The sequence below is a fragment of the Chelonoidis abingdonii genome, chromosome 15 (genome assembly GCF_003597395.2).
Source record: "Chelonoidis abingdonii isolate Lonesome George chromosome 15, CheloAbing_2.0, whole genome shotgun sequence".
NCBI lineage: Eukaryota > Metazoa > Chordata > Testudines > Testudinidae > Chelonoidis > Chelonoidis abingdonii.
In genome coordinates this window covers 26,683,862-26,705,801 of record NC_133783.1, presented here as the reverse complement: position 1 = coordinate 26,705,801, position 21,940 = coordinate 26,683,862, and the positions used below count along the sequence as shown (strand labels likewise).

Sequence of the window (21,940 nt, the reverse complement as noted above, 5' to 3'; positions counted from 1 at the left end):
CATTTCGTTTCTATACTGAATTGAAAAGCTTAAAGTTAAATCAGTTAAAGCTAGGTAGCAAACCTTTTAAGTTACGCATATGAAGACTGTCTTATATTCATCTAGTTATATTTCAAATAAAAGGTTCCTCCTTCACTTACTTGTCAAGACTTTGATTCATTTTTCTGTGTAGTTTCCTTAACAATTAACATAGGTACCTTAATTAGTGTAGGAAAAGCTCTGTATTTTGCTTTAGAGATTAGTATGGTCGAACTCTCAAGGAAGCAGAAGCCTGAATACCGGTCCTAGCAGACAAGTGAAGGCAGAACTGATTTTTAAGCATTGTTCTTAAATACATTTGAAAGTCTGAACATAAGTTAGTCGCTTGAAATTGCAAATAGATTTTTATTTAAAAAAAAAAAAGTACAAAAAATCTGCCATTTTCTTGATGCTAAAGAAGAGATTAGTAACTGGTTTCTGTACTGCTTATGTTGAATGTCATACCAGTATTCCAGTCACCTTTGCGCAGTGGCAGTATCGTAGCTTATGAGGTTAATCCGAGGCGCGATTATTGCTAGTTGAAAACTTTTCCCAATTAGATCTCTGTTATAAGAGAGGCAATCTGTCCACTTCCCAGACCAGGTGAGTTGAAAGTTAGAAAATCTTTAAAATGGTTTAAATTGTCATACTTCCAGTGAAGTCACTGGCTGAGGCTCTGCCACAACCTTGCTGAGATACCTTGGCCTGTGTCTGTTTTCTCATTTGTACAATTAATAGTTTGCCCACATTTGTAGAGTTTTATGGATCTCTAATAAGATGCTGTAAGTGCCAGAATTTGACTATCTGTACAGAGACAAGGTGAAAAATATCCTAAATTATTAATGGTAAATGTAAAAGACAGAGCAAAACTGCTGCAGTTTCTTCTAGGCTCTCCTACTGCTGATGTCTTGATTTTATCTGTCTTAGTTAAATCCCTGTCATTAAGAATTGTATTTATTCCAACCATTTATATTTATCAACTCTTATCTCAGGGTGTTGTACAATTACCCACATTAGAATTCAGCATATAAGATTAGTTAAATGCTTTAATAAACATTGCCATCTTGCCTTTCTGACTTTTGGAATAATGTACTAAAACATTTTTGCTTTTAATTATAATAGGATTTTATGATGAGTGGAGTCTGATAGTATCCCAGTGTGGTAACCAAGTGGGGAGGAACAGTGTTTCTTAACTTTTGCTGTCAAAGTTTTGGATGTGATAAAATTCCCTGGTTCAGTTGCATATCCGCTTCTGTTGTGGAAGTATTTATGTAGAACTTCTGACAATTTAACTTTTTCCTACTTGTGGCCTGAAGCCTGGGACAGATCTTAGCATGAATGGATTAATTAGCTGCAAGTGTGCTATTTTAGGCAGGAAGATAATGTATCTTCACTCCTCTTCATGCAGCACACATTCTAGCAGCATCATAGCCAGCCCACAGTATTCTAATTCCTATTAAGATGTCTAATCTTGGATAATAATTAAGTAATTCAGATGTTAGGTGGTAATTTAGTTTCCTAACTCACTGGGAGCAAATGTGAGATCTCCTGCAGCAGTGGAAGGGAAAATGAGCACCTCAGCGCTTTATCTACCTGTCTGTGCATGCAGTTTCTCCCAAGTCCCACTGCATCATCAGTACTTTTAGATCAAGTGTGAATCCTCTGTGGCTGGAGTGGGGCTTGCCAGAGTCTTCCTTTTTGAAAATTAAGAAAGGTGGGGAGGGGGGAGGTTGTTTTGTTTTTTGGCTTTGGACTGGCAGAGAGCAAAACAAATCCAGGTAGTCAAATGTGTTCAATGACATATGTGGCTGAAGAAGTCCCAGATTTGAGAGTGGGAGGCCTGCACTACAGGAACCCCAACCGGAGCTGAAAGGCCAGCTGGTCAGAGAGGAGCAGCCTGGACTCTAGAGAGCACAGGGCAACTTCAGCATCAAACACTGTGGAGATGGGGGATGACAGCAGCTCCTCCCCCAGCTGGGCTTCTCCCCTCATCTTTGTTAGAAGGGTGGAGGAAGCAGTGCTGATTTTTTAGATTGCTGTGTTTGGTGGTCACCCAAAGGAAGTCCCACTAAATAGTCCTTGGCAGCAGAGTAGAAGAGACAAAGGTTGAAAAGGCTGAGAGGCAACAAGATGTAAAGCTGTTTGAAGCTAAAGATTGCTGTGGCATTTGTGTAAATGTAAACATTCTTTAGTGACTTTGAAAAATGGACTTTGTGTGTTTATGCTCCTAATTAAAATTCATTTGGAAGTATTAATTGTAAAAACTTAACAGAGCAACACACTGATGCATTCTCAGTACTTAAGAGGCCTCGCACGCAGCATACTCTCAAGATAGCTGTATGTCTCTACCAGATCGTTCTACGGCTTACTGACAAACATACATGGTAAATATATATTGTATATTTATAAAACTTGGAGAAAGATAATGAAGAGGTACACACCCTGTTTTGTCCTAAAAATAAATCCCACAGGATGCAGAAGTTGCAAAAAATTTCCACATTTCTTTGACATACCGAAACACTTTTTTCCTTTTAAGTTTTGACATGTGGACTACACTGCAATTATGAGTTTCTCATCTCATCTGTCTGAGCCACTCCTTTTCTTCTTGTCATTGCCTTGTGCTGCCCTGAGCTACTCACAGTTTGCTCTGCCTCTCCATAATCAGTAGTCATGGTTGAGTAGATTTGTGAGGGTGTGAGAGAGAGGGGTACAGGAGGAGGGATGGAGAAGTTGATGTATGGAAGAGTGTTGTGCACATGAGAAAAACAGGTTGCAGAGGCAGGCTAGAAAACAATAGAAAATGGGAATGAGAAGACAAGACTGATCTACACTCATTCTCTACCTCATTCCTAATTCCCCTTTATTCCAGCAAGGAAAAGAGAGGATGAGGAGAGGAAGAGCCAGAAAGAGAGAACCCAGGCATCACACATGCAGAGAAAGGATAAAGAACAAACCAGCAGTGCTACAGTAAGTTACATTTTAAAGAAAGCTGGATGCCAGACTGTTACATGTGTGACTAAAGAAAATAAGTAGTTAGCAGTGTTTGGCCAGGAGCAGGATCAATTGGTGAGGATTAAAAATGAACTTCTCCCTCCAAGTGTCCAAACTAATAGCCTCAAAATGTGGGCATCTGTGCATTTTCCCAGGAACTCAAGCAAGTAAGCAGAAGGTACAGCCACCCTGAATTCTTCCAGTTTAATTACCAGTAAATCAGAAATCCAGGTAACTCCATTATTAGTCTCTGCCTGCCCAAAGCTATGCTTCAGCGGGCCTCCCAGAGGGTGATAACCTGCTATTCCACCAGTACAAGAGGAGCAAGCATCTAGCCAAGCCCTTGAACCTTGTGACTGGGCTCTTTCTGCTCCACAGAAATGCTCTGTAGCTAAGCAATGCATGGAGTTAAGAGTGATATCCCATGGACTGAGGCAGAAATGTGTTTCTTGGGCTCTCAGCGATTTCTATTACTGTTTGAGTCATGGCAGCTCTTCCAGAATATCAAGCAAGTTAAAGCTTTATGCAGGTGTTGTTCCTCTGCTGTTTATCACCAAATCTTGCTCCCTGAGAATGGAAAGCTGTAGAGGCAATGTGCCCAGCACTGAGGGAAGGCCGCGTGATACCTTTAGCTGCTAAGTCCAATATGAACAAATGTACCTCTTTAGCAGCAAAGGAAATCAAGGGTATTTTTGTATGAAGATGAGCATAGTGGGAGACTCGATGGGGCAGGGAAGCAATGGAAGGAGGAAACAATGAAATTTGCACTTTCACTATTCTCACACTTGATCAAAAAACACAAGAGAAGCACTAGGACCAACACTGAGAGATCCTAAATGGAATCCCACCTAGTCCTCTGTCAAAAAGAGTGAAGCTCTATTGTGTGACATCAGAGATGTCTGAGGGGGTAAAATAGAGGGAAATGAGTGGAATCCTTTATTCTAAGGGGCATCTAGGAAACGCATGTAGTAGGGTTTGACCATTCTGAGGTCTATGATTCAGGCTTGTAGCTGGTTTGGTAACATCTAGTGCTTTGGGCTTTTGGTTTTGTTTTTTTAAGATTTACTGAAACTTACAGTATTGTATCTAATTGATGGTTCTTTGTGTACCAGAGTTGTTGGGATTTATCCAAATATGCATCTGTGGCCCTAGGTGTACTTGAATATAAGATGGTTTATGAGCCATTCTGGCTGGGTCATCACTATGAGAACTTGTCCTCACTTGTTTTTACCTGCTAAAATAAAGGTGTGATAGACTGTGCCTAAGCAGGCAAGGAAGCCTGCAGCTTAACCCACTCCTGAATCAGTTGGTGGGCTATGGCCCACTTGGGTGGCAGAAAAAGTGAAAAGCTGCCATCCTCTTGTTTCAAAGGGTTAGGCTCCCGGCCGAGTGCTTCCACTATCTCCTCCAGGCTGAACCAGCCGGCTGCTTCCAACTCCAGTTTGTTCACACTGATCTGGAAAGGATTCAAAATGTACGAAGGACTGTAAATGGCTTTAAAAACAGCTACCTAGGACTTCATAATTCCTGTATCTATGGTACTTTCTGGCAACAAAGGCTAATGAATTCTGGGTTCCAATGTATTCTGTGAGTGTCTGTTGAAGAGATTTCTCCCCATCTTGCCTAGACTAGGAAGTGAGATATGGGAAGAGGGACAGGTAAAAGCAAGCCCCAGTTACCAGAAATTTTAAACAAGCATAGTCCCGCTTATCCTGCAAGTGAGGCTGTTCAGTGGCTTATGTGAAATGAATTAGGTATTTGGCTAGCACCAGGTGTTTGTATCATATCTGTTCCTGGGGTGGCAGTCTCCACAAAAGGGCTAAGGTCTCAATGGAAATGGGACTGAATTACTCAGCCATGAAGCAGGCTTAAGAAAGGTGGGTGAGGGAAACTAGCACTGCACTGCCCATACAGTTCCCGGTTAGTGGATGAATGGAAGACTTCACATCCCAGGAATTAGCAGTCCAACACCTAGCACTGAAATGAATTTTGCTTTAAAAAACTTTAAAACTTGCTTCCAAAATGGCCTTTATACTTTAAATATTGACTGTAACAATGCATTGACCACTTGTTGCCAATAAATTAAAAAATTGCCACTAGTAGAAGCTATTGCCTGCTAATATTTTGTGGGCTTTGGTTTCCTTTGGTGTAGCAATGAGCCAGTACCCACTATTCTATTACTATGCTTGTATTAGTGGTGCTGGTGGATGAACAAGGAATTTTAGCAATAGGAAATCAAATCAGAGCTTGGCCTGATCTGCAGAGGGTGGACCCAGAGTATGGTGGTGTTTGGATCTGGATGTTGGTTCAGACACATTGCAGCACAAAATACACCATGTTTTTGAAACAGAAAAGGAATGTTTTCAAGCTTTTAAAAGGATCCCACACTCACTTCAGTAGAACTCACTGAAAGTTGCATTTAAAAGGATTTGACAATGCAGTGATTACGTGGACTGGGAAAGGAGAATTCACCAAGTAAGAAAGGTAATAAAATCTTGGGGTCTGCTCACCTTGGTCTGTTGTGGCTGCACCATGGCATGACAAGCTATCATTAGGGAGCTGTTGGGAAAGGGCCAGTGCTGAGAAGCAGAATACCACAGAGACTCCACCTCCAATCCCACCTCTTCTGCTACCTCCCGTCGGACTGTCTCCTCCAGAGTCTCACCTGGAAACACTCAAGTTAGTCAGGGACAGCCCCCGCAATCAGGTAAGGTAATGCTGGCAGGTTTTTCCCAGAATAGGAAAGTATCCCTTGTGCCACACAAAAATGGGGGGGATTTTAGGAATTTTAGCTTTGACTTCCCAAGTAGTATAAGTCGCTATAAGGTGAATCATTCTGAGAGCACTTTAGCATCAGGCCACCATAACAAATCCATCAACTATCTTTAGTCCCCTTCAAATTTGCTTTCTGGATACCTCTCCCAGGCACCAAAGACACTCAGATAGTAAGGTGGTGGGGGCCATATAAGTATATACTGTAGACAGAAAGAATAAGCTACTCTGATCTTCTTTAATTTTTGAAGCCACTTGCCCTCTCCCACACTTTTTCTTGTAAGTTCCCCAACACACCCACTCTCCACCAGCCCAGAGAAAAGATAGTAGAAGAAGAGTCCTTGGATTTTAACTCAAAGGTGTCTCATGTGGCTATGAGCACTGACAGTACCCTGTTGCTGAATCCCATGATTTTACCCCTTTTAGAGCTCCTTTCCTTCTTCAGATAAACACAGCAATTCCACACTTCTGCTGGATGAGCAGAACTGCTCTAATAACATCCATCCCCTTTTTCCAGAACATCACTTCTAGGCATGAGCTGCACTGAACGGGAGAGCTGCAGGTCTGTGGCTGGCTTCCAGACTCAAGTCTTCCACCATGCAGCACGCAATCCTGTTATCAAACACAGTCTTATGCATATGAGTGCAAAACGCTAGGTCAGAAGCTTCCTTACCCACATCACAGAAGCCTGCCAGAGCACTGTACATCCCCTTTGGGAATGACGCCTGTCGGGCAAGAAGGCACCGGCTCCCATCAGACACCAAAGTGATAACCACTGGGGACATCTAGACAACACACCAAACAGCAAAGCAACTAGGAATCACAGTTCTGACAAACTGATTGTTACATGAAAACTAGAGTAAGGTGAGAACACAAGACTATTGTTATTGCTTTTTCTAGAAGATTTCAGGGGACATTGGACAAACAAAGAAAAAGTACACAACTAAATAGAAAGCTATTGCTCTTGAGTTTCACAAATTCCCTCCTATTAAGTCCAACAATTTTGGCTAGTCACCGCTGTGATCATGTGTCAGCTGTCCCCCCATTCAGATGCTGACCTGTGGATAATAAATTATTCCATTGGTACGGCAAACACGCTTGCTGCCAGCTAGGTTCTTCTGGGTAGGCTGCCCAGTTTTGCTACAGTACTGATGGGTGTCATGCCAACGAAGAAGAGCCTGAGCCTATAAACACCAAAACATAAATACAATCAGTTAACATCAGAACATAGGGCTCATTCAGTGCAGTCATTCCATTCTCCCTGAGTGATACTTTGCCATCCTCTTCCTATCATGCAGCCTTGTGGATCAAATCACAGTTCATCAGGTCAGGCAGCCCTGAAGGTGCACATGAAATTAAGGAGCTGCTTTGAAAAGTGGCTGTAGGGTGACCAGACAGCAAAATGTCAAAAATCAGTACGGGGGTGGGGGGTAATAGGAGCCCATATAAGAAAAAGACCCAAAAATCAGGACTGTGCCTATAAATTGGGACATCTGGTCACCCTAAGTGGCTGCAGCCACACAATGTTTCAAGCTCCTCATTTTGAATTTAAATTACAAGCCCTTTCAGCATGTCTAGGAGAGGAGAAGAAAAAGAAGTTGCTACCTATTGGGATTGAATAGGAACAATAACTGGAATTGAATCCTGCCTCTAAGTAATGCCTAGACCAGATCTGTTTCTTGCTGTATAGCACATGTACCACAACTCTTTCATGATGAGCTGAAAGAATGATGAGCTATTTCTATTTATGGGCTAATGGACCTGATTTTAGCACACATGCCTTTTGACAAGGCTTCCAAAAATATATGAGGATATCTGCAGAGTAATGGGTCAAAGAGGAGCAGTTTTAAAAGAAGAACAAAACAATGAGAACACCACTTTATCCTCCTTCAAACCCCTTCTTAGCATTAACGTCTGCTGGGATGCATAGAGAAAACTGCCCTCTGATAGTGGCGAGGCAGGTGGCAAGTTGTGATTACTGTAACTATTGCTACTGACTGGTTTGGCACATTTACAAAGTGGGCAGAGAGCTAGTCCATGTTAAACCAGCATATTATTACTGTTATTCTGTCCTCTTTCTCCAGCCACTCATGTCTCTGTTTCATCCACCTGTTACATCTTGTCTTCCAGACAGAGGCTGCGATTTACTTTGTGTTTGTACAGTGCCTGGCACAATGTCTCACAAACTGGTGGGGCTCCTAGGTACTGCCACAATATATATAAAATAATAAACTAATGACTGCAAGTGGGAGATCTGGTGCAAGCAATCACAATTTCTATACGTGAAATATCCTATATCATACCGAGGACAACAAGGGTGCATCTTTCCCATCTAGTTGAAAGAAAGCCTTCCGTAATTCGGTAAATGACCCACTCAATTCAGATTCAATGACAGATTTCTCCAAAGATCCTGGAATTGAATAGAATCATAGAATATCAGTGTTGGAAGGGACCTCAGGAGGTCATCTAGTCCAACCCCCTGCTCAAAGCACGACCAATCCCCAGACAGATTTTTGCCCCAGATCCCTAAGTGACCTCCCAACCCTGAGTTTAGCAGGCCAATGCTCAAGCCACTGAGCTATCCCTCCCCCCAAATAAATCCGTGGGAATCAGAAATTTCAGTTATTACCGCCACTCCACATCCCTCTTTGTTTCTATTAAGAGTATACAATTTCTGAACATTCCCATAGAGCTGCTGCTGATGGAATCATGTTAGTATGGAAATGACATTACATCAGTCATAATACAGTCCCCAAAAGTTGTGACCTACAAACATACCAACTTTACTAAAAACAAAGAGAGACGTAATATCATTATATAAAAATTCCCTAAAGTGGCTCCAGTGAAGTCACAGTACCTCCCATCAAAGGATGAGAGAGGACTTCCTTCAGAAGCAACTTCTCACCTATCAAGGGCTAAGTGTGCCACCTAGACAGCATCTCCATCAGTGTGCCTGGGCTTCCTTTACTTGCAGATTTAAGTGAACAAATATAGCAGCCAATGGGTGAGACATAGATGGAGGCGTAATTCTAACCTAGATCCAGGGCAAAGTATGCCATGCATTCATCTGAACAGCCAATCAGCACCGAGTCCTCTATCATCTGTTCATTCTGTTTGAACTTCCCCAGCATGCTTTTCATTTCTGAACAACAGAGGAAAAAGGAGGAGGAAGCTGTGATAAATTTATACTAAAACAAAACAACAACAACAGCTTAATATTTAAGGCTCCTACAGCCCAGGCCAATGAAACTAGGCCACATCACAGAAGGGATTTCCTGTGGCTTGTGGAAAAGGTGTGAGACTGGGCAAGCACCTTGAAATAGCTGATTCACAGTGCTGTTCACAACAATCCCCTGAAGTGGGGAGAGTAGCAAACCATTACACCTTCCCATTCAAGGGTAAACCCTCAAGACAAAGCTCACATGTGGGAAAGGGAGGAAATAGGTATGTCGTGGTTCCAGAACAGACAGAGGTGAAAGTAAGCCGGTATGCCCCGGTACGGTGTATGGCAAGAGCTGGTGCACTGTACCAGGGCAGATCAGCTTCCCCTGGCAGCAATTTAAAATTCCAGCAGCGGCTGGTGCCCCAGACCCTTTAAATTGTCACTGGAGCCCTGCTCTTAGAGCCCTGGGGAAGCGGCAACAGGGCTCAGGCAGTGATTTAAAGGGCCCAGGGTGCCTGCTGCAGCTACCCCACCAGGCCCTTTAAATCATCCCTGGAGGCCTGGGGTAGCGGCGTCGGGGCTCTGACGGCTATTTAAAGGATCCAGGGCTGTGGCAGCCACTACCGCCGCAGGCCCTTTAACTTGCCGCCGGAGCACCTCCGCCACTACCCCAGGGCTCCAGTAGCAGGGCTCTGGGGATGATTTAAAGGGCTTGGGGTGGTAGCGGCACCCGGAGCCCTGGGCCCTTTAAATCACCACCCGAGTCCGTGGCTGCCGCTGCTACCCTAGGGCTCCAGAAGCGCGGTTCAGTGGTGATTTAACGGGCTTGGGGCTCCCACTGCCACTACCCTCTGAGGCCCTTTAAATTGCCACCTGAGCCATGCTGCTGGAGCCCTGGGGTAGCGGCGGCGGGGCTCTGGCGGTGATTTAAAGGTCCAGGGGCTCCCAGCGGCCGCTACTGCAGCAGAGCCCCGGGGCCTTTAAAGGTCCACCAGAGGCCGGGGCCCCCTCTGATGGTGATTTAAAGGGCCTGGAGATTTAAAGTCCCCACCTCTTCCGGTAGAGGCCACGTGTCTTCCAATTGAGGCCCCTCCCCCTCCTAAGGACTCCGGAGTACCAGTAAGTCCTTTAAGTTTCTTTCACCCCTGAAAACAGAGTTGGACAAACTACAGCCCATGGGCCATATCTGGCCCACGAGACCCTCTTGCCTGGCCCCTGAGGTCCTGCCCTAGGAGACTATCCCTCAGCCCCTCCCCCACAGCCTCAGCTCGCTCCACTGCCAGCGCAATGCTCTGGGTGGTGGGGCTATGAGATTCTGGGGCAGCACAACTGCAGAGCCCGGCCTGACCCGGTGCTCTGTGCTGCACGGTTGCATAGCTGGCCCTAGCTGAGAAGCGTGGCTGTAGTGCTGCCAGCCACCGGTGCTCCAGGCAGTGCGGTAAGGGGGCAGAGAGCAGAGGGGTTGGATAGAGGGCAGGGGAGTTCGGGGTGGTGATCGGGGCGGGGGTGTGGATAGGGGTTGGGGTGGTCAGAGGGCAGGGAACAGGGCAGTTGAATGGGGGCAGGGGCTCCAGGGGGCAGTCAGGAATGAGAGGGGGGGTTGGATGGGGCAGTGGGGGGCAGTCAGGGGCAGCGGTTCTGGGGGCGGTCAGAAAGAAGGGGTGGTTGGATGGGGCAGGAGTTCCGGGAGGGCAGTCAGGAATGAGAGGAGGGGTTGGATTAGGTAGTCGGGGGCAGTTGGGGCAGGGATTCTGGGGGCAGTTTGGGGACGGGAAGGGGGGGGATTGGATGGGGCAGGAGTCCCGGGGGGGAAGTCAGGAAGGAGAGCGTGGGTTGGATGGGGCAGGAGTTCTTGGGGGGCTGTCAGGGGACAGGGAATGGGGAGATTGGATGCGGCTGGAGTCCCGAGGGGGCCATCAGGGGGTAAGAAGAAGGAGCGGTCGCATAGGGGGCAGTGCCACGTCTGGCTGTTCGGGGAGGCATAGCCTCCGCTAACTGGCCCTCCATACAATTTTGGAAACCCGACTGCAGACCTCAGGCAAAAAGTTTGCCTGCGCCTGTTCTAGAATGAAAAGAGTCAGGTGGAAATTAAGAATCCAGTTTATCCACTGGTTTTTGGACCATGATTGTGCAGAGCAAGAAGAGCATACAGTCTAGTACTCGGGGACCTACAATGTGCCTCTCCTCTACAATTATTTGTGTCTCAGAATGTATTGTATTTCCACCAAAGAAATTCTCCCAAGTTATACCAAATACCCTCCACCTTCCTTGTCAACCTTATATCTCACTTACAAACCATTAGCTTCAAAGGAAATGGCCCCACATATTTAAACTGATTCAAAATATTGTCTCTAAATAAATATCAGTAAATGGATTAGATCTGTATAGATATTATTTATACTTACAAAGAATTAGCTCATGTTCATGTGGCAAGGCTTTAGATGGGATCCCTAAACACAGTTATTTGATGTTAATAAATAATATTCTGAACATAAAGTGGAGAACACTCTCCCATATGGCTTAATAGATTTCCTGATTCTTCATCATGATCAGTCTGAGATAGAGATACAAAGCTCTGAGATCTTTACAACATACATGGTATCAACTAAAATCTAGTTAGTGGAAGAAACTTGGGTGTACATCATTTTGGCTGGTTAATCTATGAAGATGTTTACTATTGACCACCAGCTTACCTGCTACACTTATCTGTGGTGCCAAGTACTTGCTCCCGACTTTCTTAACGAATGGAGAGAGATTGTGAAAGAGGTAGAATGTTCCTGAGTTTTGGGCTTGCCTACAGATCCCATCATCTTCCTTTAGCTCAAACAAGTATCTGAAGTTGTGAAAGAATCAGGAAGATCATTGCAAGACCAAGCCTAGATCAGGAATGGTACACTCATTATGAACAGAGAAATGGAACAGAATGCATGGTATAGTATCTTTCATATTCGGGGCGGCCCTAGACTAGCTGCAAGCAACTGGCACCCTAGGCAAACAATACAATCGGCGCCTCCCACCTCCAAACCCCAAGGGTAGATCTAGGCTGAGGTTTTTGGTAAACTGGGAAACATTTTGCCCCTTTTTTCCTTTTAATGTTTTTTAAGCTTTTTTTTGTAAACAGAGGCTTAAATTATTCAGTTTGTCCATCCGTCCATGTGTCTAACCAATGTTTCTGAGATCAGATAAAATAGAGACATGAAATTTTCAGAATAGATTCGTACACGACAGCTAGATGATATCTCACTCCCATTTCAAATAAAAATGCATTAAAAATGTTTATTATAATTTATTATTACAAATCCAAAATCATCCATTACACTTGCCTGCTTTAACTGCCATTACCACCACATCCAATATAGAAAGAAATAAGAAAACTCTTCAATTAACTTTAACCTGTATTTACAAAACACTCTGAATAATAAAAAAAAACACTCTGTGCTCTTAAAACATGACTTTTCTTGCTTTAAGTTTTGAAAATTTAGTCTCTAGTTCTTTTAGATCCAGTTTTCTAGCTATTTCATGCTCTGTGACATTGTGGCAAGTCCAACAAGTCTTTCTTGCACCACTGTTGAATGCAGATATGTTTTTATCAATTTTAACTTTGAGAAGCTACGTTCCCCACTAGCTACAGAAACTGGCAAAGTTAAAAGAATGCATACAGCTATAAAAATGTTTGGAAAACTGTGAGTTTATTTTCACAAACAAACTTCAGTACTTCTTCAGGAATGGAATGTTTCTTAAGTCGTCTTGAAAAAGCCTGAAGCTCACTACAGAAATCTGTGGCATCAATGTCTTTTGAATTTTCATGAGACAATGCCGACTCCAGTTTTACACAAAATTCTCTTATCTGTTTTGCTGTTTTCTTTTGCAAGCTGGAGATATCATATAGAAAGCCAAATATTGACTCTAGCTGCTGCATCTGTTGAAATCTTTCGTCAACCAAGAGAATAGCAGTATCAAGGACTTCAAAGTAGATACTCACTTTGAACCTTTGTTTTGGGTTCTGAATGGGTGTGTCTCGTCCTTCATATGAAAACTGCTGTTTCTTTTGCTGAATGCGAACTGGCACTGATTCAAATTCTGTCAGAAAGTCTATTTCTTCAGCAAGCTTGAGAGAATCTACCAGTGTTCTTTCAAACTCTTCATCACTTCTGAATTCCTCCAGAATATTTTTAGTTTGCTGCAGTTTTTGAATAGCAAAATGTATGTTCAAGTTCTTTTCCTGAAGCTGCTTACTAGTGAGGTTAATCTCAAAAGGGATATTATACCAAAATGAGTGCAGTCACAAATTTTAACTTGGAAAGGCCATTTGCAAGAGCTTCTGCATCTGAACATGCCTTATTGCCAGATGATCCAGTAAAGGTAGTATCATTAGAAATTTCAGTTAGGGTATTATAAATGTTTCCAAGTTCATAGCGAAGAGGCTTCAAAGCATCAGTGCGACTCTCCCATCTTGTCTAAGTGGTTTCACAGTTAGAGAATTCACACGGTAAGTCGGAATCTCCCGACGGCATGTTGAGCCTGAGAAAAAACACAAACACATTGCACCAGGTCAAAGAAACTGCTTTCCTCCAAACAGCATGCAGCAGTATCATTGACAACCAAATTCAGAGAATATGCACTGCAGGGAAGAAAATGGCCCTAGGATTGATTTCCATCATTTTCCTTTGCACACCATTGTCTTTACCCTTCATATTACTCCCACTATCATAGCCTTGGCCACATAAGTTTTCAACAATGAGATTGCTTCAAGCTCATGTAGAATAGTTTCAGTCATAAATGCTCCAGTCGTCTCTCTCGGTGGTATGAAACCCCAAAAATGTTCCTTTATGAGCACTTCAACATTATCTTCATCTGCAGACTTTTCCATATCCACAAAACGAATGATCATTGTCATTTGTTCAACATGACTCACATCTGGTGTACAGTCCAGTATTATTGAAAAGTATTTTGCAGAATGGGCAGCTTCTACAATTTTCTTTTTAATGGCATTTACTAAGATTTGAATCAGCTCATTCTGCATATTTTTTCCTAACTAATAAACCTGTCTTTCATGATCAGTTATTTTACATTGTAGATGCTCCTTCATGACTGGATTAAACAAAGCTAGGTATTCAACAAATTTTTAAAAGTTTCCATTACCTGGAGTGTATAATTTTTCATTTCTACCGTAGCCACGTAATTCAAGTTCTTTCCAATTTTGAAAACATTCCAAATGTTCTTACTTCTTTCATGTGAAGAGAGAATTGAAGATGTGTTTTTCCAGTCTTTCGAACCATTTTCAATAAGTGGTGTACCAATTGCTTGATTTCTAAACAACTTGCAGCAAAAGTAAAACACAGGGTCCTTCGACACTGAATATTGTAACCAGTTCCGACAAATTTCTTCCCCATTAATGAGTTTCCTCTTGTAATGCTGAGCAGAGAATTTTCTTTTATTTCTATCCTTAGGGAAGGGAAATTCATGAACTTGTTCAGGTCCATGTTCCATGAGAATTTGCCACACACTGTCATCACATCTGAGCAGTGAAGCTGGGTCCTCATACTGTAACTTGTTTGTAACTTCCTCATCCTTTCTTCCTTCTACTTGATTTACTTCAATTTCTGCACGTCTCTCTGAAGCTGAATAAATTTGCTCCACTTCCATATGAGTCTGATTCTGTGAGCTGCCTTCATATAGAAGTTTCCATCACCTTGAGTTTCCAAACTGCTTTTTTGTGGAGTGAGCTACCCACATCTTGAAGTAATATACCTTCATCTTGATCAGGGGCTCTCAAACTGGTGGTCAGGACCCCTCAGGGGGTTGTGAGGTTATTACATGGTGGGTCATGAGCTGTCAGCCTCCACCCCAAACTCCGCTTTGCCTCCAGCATTTCTAATGGTGTTAAATATATTTTAAAGTGTTTTTAATTTATAAGGGGGGGGATCATTCTCAGAGGCTTTTTATGTGAAATGAGTCACCAGTACAAAAGTTTGAGAACCACTGATCTTGATGTTCCAAACTGCTTCCATGCAGATGTGAGCTAACCTCCTCTCCCAAGTAAAATTCCTTCATCTGACTGCTGTGAACTGTTTTTTTTCCCCCTCTTTCTGCCAGGGGTATTTGAATATTGTTATGTACTGTGCTCTCAACTGCAAGCATTACAGCGTTAAGGATGGCTGACACACCACATGGCTGGTGATTTAAACCACATTGCAGCCATCCCAACACATCTTTTCACTGCTTAAAGGTTCAATGGTTAGTAACATACACTCACTTACCTATTAGAACAGTTAGTTACAGAGTTTACATGGAAACAAAATGACCTTTTTCGACATTATAACCCAACACCGGTTGTTTGGAAAGTAATCCTCTTCCTCACTGTTACCCGCTTGGGGTGTGATGTCATCACTTTAGTAGTCTATTAAGCGTTAACACTGTTACTTTTCTCTTATGGACCCTATTTATTCATGTGAACCAGTTATAACAAAGAAAAAAGTTCATAACTATACAGACCAATAATAATGCTAAGGTTTAATAACACTTAAAGGTACTCACATTTTGGATTTATAATGCTGAAAGACGTTATTCTTTATTCTTTGGCACCAAGAAATATAATTTTCCGCAGTATTCACTCAATTCTTAACTATCTACCTGCGACGTGTGTTAAAATGACCATTTGACATGTATCAACTCACAATATCTCTGCTCTACATGAATTTCTGGCTATGCGACCTTGATGTACATTCCAGTTAGGTGTCACTAGCTTTGCAGCTCTTGCCACTGGCAGATGTGTTTCATTGTGGCTGAGTTATTGCTTATCAAAATTGCGCAGTGGGTCATCTTGAACCTATGTCGCAAATTGAAAAAAATTGCTAAAATATTATTTATTTTTGCAGTAAATAAAATATTTGACATATTAATACATTCTCAGAAATATAGAGAAATGAATTATAATTCATATTCCCTCTGAACATGCTCGGGAATAGAAATAATGATATCTCCGTTATTTTATTTGTATTTTTTTTTATCTTTTTCATTTTATTTTTTTTCCTTGAATTTGGTGCCCCATTTAACTTGGCACCCTAGGCAACCGCCTAGTTTGTCTATATGGACAGGCCACCCCTGTTCATATCCAGATATTTCCAAAGCTTTGTAGAGCAAGATGCTAGTTGTTGGTGGGTAATGACTGTATAGGTGGAGGCAGAACAATTATGCACTCACTAACACCTCACAAGCAGCCTTGAATGTTGGACATTATTTTCAAACACACTATAACCCAGACCCCAAACATATGTCCTCTATTCTATAAACACAATCATTTCTGTGAAGAAATAGAACAGCTGTCTTTCCACCTCACAAAGGTGCTCGGCGCCCTGACAATCTTACTCCTCATTTGTATTGTATTTCCTCACTTTTGAAGGCTCTCAGTGATGTTTGACTGTCTTTACAAACAAGGAAGACTGGATATGTCTACTCAAGTCAACACAGCTCCTAATTTGGATGACTGGATCACTGAGAAATATGAGGCTCTCCTTTCCCTGCAGATTCAAGAGGTAAAGATGAAGCTCAACTCTTGAAAAAAAAGACACTCCATGTTGGACTGTGTCTACACTAGGGAAATGAATCGTAGTTGATAATGGATGACAGAAATTGCTTCCCTCAAACTGTTTGAAGTGGTGCTGAAAACAGTTGTTGAACTGTTGATCAAGTTCAAGGAATATTTGAGAAACTTCACTGCTAACATGCTTTCCTACAATAGGGATTGACTTCTTTACCTGACTTCAGCAGTTTTCAGCACTATTAGAAGGGACTGGGCCTTTTGACACCTCTTGTGTAGACAGTGCAGTGCACTGTGTTATCACTGGACTATAGGATTAGCCACAGATGTAGAATTTTAGCAAGAACACATATGGAACACTGGATACACGAGAACCAAGCCCTGGTCTTCCCACTCTGTAACACAAATAAGATACGAACTTACCGCATTTTTCTAACATAGGTAGAGTGTAACCTGCACCACAGAGAGGGAGTTCTGTATACACCTTGATAAATCATAGCTCTCACCAGAACCTGAGAGAAGCTGCCTCTGACCAAAACAAAAGCATAGCATGCAGTGTAATGAATTCTACGAATGGGTTTAAAAAGGAACAATGTTCCAATGTAAAAAACAAATATCTCTTTCTTCTACAGAATTCATAGGATACTGAAGGCACACTTCCTAAAATATTGTTCAGTTTGGCCTTGGGCTTTGTCCATACCCCAGGAACTTCATTATCCTAACTCAGTTTTATACACTTTTCAAAGACAGTTCCAACGTAGCTGTGTATGTGTGTGTGCACACACATACATATATATATATAGAGAGAGAGAGTTTGTGTCGGTCAAGAAAGTCTTGCAGAAATTGCTGTAAACAAAGATTAAATTTTGCTGTCCTAATGTGTGTGATTAAGGATAATAAAGTTAATTACTATGTTGTCTGTTTTCTAAAGAAAGCTATTCCAGCTCATCAAACTGAACATCCTAATGCAGCAACCAGAAAATCTATTGGGAATGCAATAATGACAGTGAAGAATTAAAGACAAAATATCAGATGCAGAAGAGAACTCCCCACGTTAGAAGGAAGACAGCAGTTGCAGCTGCATCAGTCTCGCTAGGTAGTTGATGATTTTGTACCAAAGAAACTTGCCACACTTTTAGCTGACGCAATTACATAACTCACTTTGACTTCTGCGTAGTTGTCTTCCTAACATTCTGGAGTTGAGAGAAATGTTATCTATAGTATCTTTTCTGAAGAATTGATGAACAGTGATTCTTAATTAAGTATTAATATTTGGCTTTTATATAGCATTTCCTAACCATATTTCTCAAAGCATTCTACAAAAGTTAAGTACCACTAGCCTCATTCCTAGGTGCTGGAACTAGGGGAGCTGCCGTACCCCCTGGCTTGAAGTGATTACCATTATATACAGGGTTTATAGTTTGGTTCAATGGCTCTCAGAACCCCCACTATAAAAATTGTTGCAGCACCCCACCCTCATTTTACAGGTGGAGAAATGTAATCAATGGAAAAGAAGATTCTGTGGCTACTCCATGTAATTTTACACTAGCCATTATGGAGAGTACTATGTTTCTGACACTATGTCCACTTTCTGTGGAACGTATAAAAATATTGCAAAACCGAGTACATGATTAATGACATGAAATTATTGAAAGAGTTTAATTGTCCCAATGATCAGATCTGAAAGGGATCTGAGGTGTCGGGTTAAAAATTATGTGGCTCTAGCAGGAACCAATCTTTGATTTTGTTTCTCCATCCCTACTACTCCCAAATCAACTGGGATTCATTTTTTTTTCTGGTGTAATACTGGATGAACTGATTGTAGTCTGAGATGTGGGCCAAAATTTGGATTGATCCTGGGAACCAGCAAGGAATTCCTGTTTTATTCCTTTTCCTGTTTTGGATGCTGTGGAGCAGCACTGTCTTCTCCTGATTCCACCTCAGATGTATGTTCATCAACGTACCAGGCAATTTTCATTCCTGGGATACCATCATTGACTTCAGTGGAGTCACAGCAAGGTTGAATTTTGGCCATCTTTTTTAAGGCCCTTCCTTCAAGCCTTTATATAATAACTTTTGTTAAGTACTAGCAAATTTTTTTAAATGGAAAATAACTCCCATACTTTAAAAAAAAATAATTTGGAAGCATTGTGAGCTCTATACATGGTATCATTACTTGCAGGATTCTATGAAATGGAACATTTTGATAGTCCAGTCCATGGGTGGGCAAACTTTTTGGCCTGACGGCCACATTGGGGTTCCAAAACTGTATGGAGGGCCAGGTAGGGAAGGCTGTGCCTCCCCAAACAGCCTGGCCCCTGCCCCCTATCTGCCCCCTCCCACTTCCTGTCCCCTGACTGCCCCCCTCAGAACCCCTAAGCTATCCAATCCCCCTGCTCCTTGTCCCCTGACCGCCCCCCTGGACCCCACCCCCTATCCAATCCCGCTGGCTCCCTATCTGCCCTGACCCCTACCCACACCCTGACAGGCCCCTCAAACCTATCCAACCCCCCATTCCCTGTCCCCTGACTGCCCCCAGGGACCCTCTGCCCCTTACCCAATCCCTGCTCTCCCCACGCCATTCAGAGGTCCAGGACTGGCAGCCGTGCTGCCCAGCCGGAGCCAGCCACGCTACTGTGCAGTCTAGAGCACTGGAGCTAGACCACCCGTGGCTCTCGCAACCACGCTGCCTGGCAGGAACTCGCAGCCCTGCCGCCCAGAGCACTAGCAGCACAGTGAGCTGAGGCTGCAGGGGAGGGGGGACAGCAGGGGAGGGGCTGTGGCCTGCAGGCTGTTTGCCCACCTCTGATCTAGGCCTTGGCTACACTGGCGCTTTACAGCACTGCAACTTTCTCGCTCAGGCGTGTGAAAAAAACACCCCCCTGAGCGCTGCAAGATACAGCGCTGTAAAGCGCCAGTGTAAACAGTGCTGCAGCGCTGGAAGCACAGCTCCCAGCGCTGTAAGCTAATCCCCCGGGAAGGTGGAGTACGTGCGGCGCTGGGAGATCTCTCTCCCAGCGCTGGCGCTGCGACCACATGTGGGCTTGGCTACACTTGAAACTTCAAAGCGCTGTGGTCACGGCGCCAGCGCTGGGAGAGAGCTCAGCGCTGCATGTACTCCACCTCCTCATAGGGGTTAGCTTGCAGTGCTGCACTGTTTACACTGGTGCTTTGTTTTTTCCACACCCCTGAGCGAGAAAGTTGCAGTGCTGTAAAGCGCCAGTGTAGCCAAGGCACACTTCACGGCAGCGCTCCCACGGCAGCGCTTTGAAGTTTCGAGTGTAGCCAAGCCCTTAGTCTGTGAAAATCCCAAACACAGCATAAAGTTTAAGTGCAGATCAGTGTAGGAGTTAATAGACAACTCTGTACTTTGCTCTAGAATGGGCAGCTTGGAGAGGGTTCCGAATCTGACTGCAGAGGGCAATAACTCTTTCTTACTATAATAAAATGCAAAATCGGGAGATGAGGAGACTAACTCCTTAATACCTTGAAGCCACAAGACGCATGGTTTGTATTTAGCAATAATGAATTCAGGAGCTCTCAGGGCTTATGCATATTCAGGTTGGCCACCCTGTCAATCCTGTTTATGGTGTATGCCCCTGAGTAGGTGAGTGTTAATCAATTCAAGTCCATACATTTCTGGTACTTACTGTAGTCAGTCCAGGAGGAATGCTACCTCGGACAGCAGGAAGCGCTTTGTAAAAGTCACACGCTGACGCGCAGGATGTTAAAGGAAACGCAGCTTGTCTATTAATCTGCACTATGTTTTTCAGAATGCCTTTCCCCACAGGGAGCTCTGGGAAATGTAGTTCCACAAGACTGCTTCAGAAGCCTCTCTCACTGTGGAATCTGTGTCTGACAGTTCACTGTATATTTGCTCTTATTTTTCTTAACTGTGCATTAGTGGTGCTTTCTTGTAGTGAATTATTGATTTTCTACAAACAAGTCATTAAATCAGAGAACCAAGTCGCTAGATTCCCCCAAAACAAAGATGTAACAGGCAACAGCAATGGTAGTGCTGTGTTTTCATCTATTTTTATAGAACCCAGCAGGAATTTTTTAAGTTTTCTCCAGTTTAGTGTCTGAAATGTGAGAAAACTATTTTAACAAGTAAGATTAAGGATCTGAATCCTCCCTATGCCCTTAATAAAGACAAATGTGTAAATATCAATATACATGTGGCTTGCAGTGTTGGTCCCAGGATATTAGAGACAAGGTGGGTGAAGTAATGTCTTTTCTCCAACTTCTGCTAGAGAGAGAGAAGCTTTGGAGGCTCCAAAGCTCCATTTCAGGTCTGGGAAATGTACTCAGAGTGTCACAGCTAATTACAAGATGAAACAGATTGTTTACTTTAAGATAAGTACTTACATATTTCAAGGGACAGTTCAAGGAGAAGTGGTCCCTTGAAATATGTGTTTAACTACCTCTGCTAAACAATCTGTTCCATCTTGTATTTAGCTGTAACACTGTCAGCACATTTCCTAGACCTGAAGAAGAGCTCTGTGGAAGCTGGAAAATGTGTCTCTCTTACCAACAGAAATTGATCCAACAAAAGATATCACCTTATGCCCACTGTCTCTGTGTGGGGAGGGGACAAGGAGATTAACAGGTCTGTATAGTTTCAAAGCACTCAAGTCTATGTTTGAAATTGCAAGCGCACAACTATGATTAGAAAGTGAAGTTTGTCAAGTAAGATGTCAATATAATTAAAGAGAATCTTTTTCATGCATTTATAACTGAACCAGCAAAGGGATTCTTCTCCAGTAGTGGAAAACATCAGTTCTGGGTTGAGATCTCCATTAAGTATGAAGAATATCTTTATAACTGTATAATAATAAATGTGATTGACAAAGAATATTGACAGACACTTATTTAATTTTTCAGTAATTAAGATACTATAGTAAGGGATTCCAGACATTTAATTAGAGAGCATAGGTCATAAAAACAACAAATGAGATACTTAGGGAAAACAGCACACTTGTTACTAGAGTGATGTACAATTATGTTACATTTAATTATGCTTGACTGTTGTTACTTGTGTGCTTTCTGAAACAGAGAAAACCTTCAACATATCAATCCACTAGGCAAATTGGATTAATTGAGAAAACAAATCTTTCCTTAATAAGATAAAGGACTGAAGTATAATCTGTAAGGAAAATGTCCATCCTGCTGTTAATATATATATATATATATATATATATATATATATATTACCATGTCTGCACTGAGATATGAAATTTGCATAGCCTGGAAAATTATTTTCTGCACCACAATAGCCAGGTAGCTAGTTTTCAAAATCATGCAGCCATTCTCATCATATAATTCATTTAAAATGAAAAATGGTGGCAATAGCTTTGGCATGTGGATGCTTTATTGTTTGTAAATGTTATGGGGCAGATCTCAGCTGGTATAAACTGTTATAGATAGCTGCAATGATGGCACTATGACAACTTATA

General features: G+C 42.6%; 1 protein-coding gene and 1 pseudogene across 2 annotated transcripts; one reads left to right on the top strand and one right to left on the bottom strand.

Annotated features, from left to right (window-relative positions):
* Nucleotides 1-399: 399 nt before the first annotated feature.
* Nucleotides 400-17,129, bottom strand: NUDT13 (nudix hydrolase 13). Of its 2 annotated transcripts, XM_032765874.2 has the most exons (8): nt 16,908-17,128; nt 11,638-11,777; nt 8,816-8,923; nt 8,085-8,191; nt 6,840-6,965; nt 6,455-6,566; nt 5,520-5,674; nt 400-4,465 (listed from the first exon to the last, which is right to left on the bottom strand). In XM_032765874.2, exons 1-8 carry the CDS (start codon nt 16,979-16,981, stop codon nt 4,271-4,273), a joined length of 1,017 nt encoding a protein of 338 aa, XP_032621765.1. In that variant the 5' UTR covers nt 16,982-17,128; the 3' UTR covers nt 400-4,270. The 2 variants fall into 2 exon arrangements, with proteins under 2 accessions (XP_032621765.1, XP_032621767.1); XM_032765876.2 differs by lacking the exon at nt 400-4,465 and having other exon boundaries at nt 5,521-5,568; nt 16,908-17,129.
* Nucleotides 497-662, top strand: LOC116816565 (U4 spliceosomal RNA; annotated as a pseudogene).
* Nucleotides 17,130-21,940: the final 4,811 nt, after the last annotated feature.

What these genes read in the sequence shown, in the direction of transcription:
- NUDT13 (XM_032765874.2), bottom strand. Translation starts at nt 16,981, where the DNA reads ATGATTTATCAAGGTGTATACAGAACTCCCTCTCTGTGGTGCAGGTTA. An exon ending in ACCTATGTTAGAAAAATGCG is followed by an intron (nt 11,778 to 16,907) that starts GTAAGTTCGTAT and finishes TCACAACTTCAG; the next exon opens with ATACTTGTTTGAGCTAAAGG. An exon ending in GGCAGGCTTCTGTGATGTGG is followed by an intron (nt 5,675 to 6,454) that starts GTAAGGAAGCTT and finishes GAGTGTTTCCAG; the next exon opens with GTGAGACTCTGGAGGAGACA.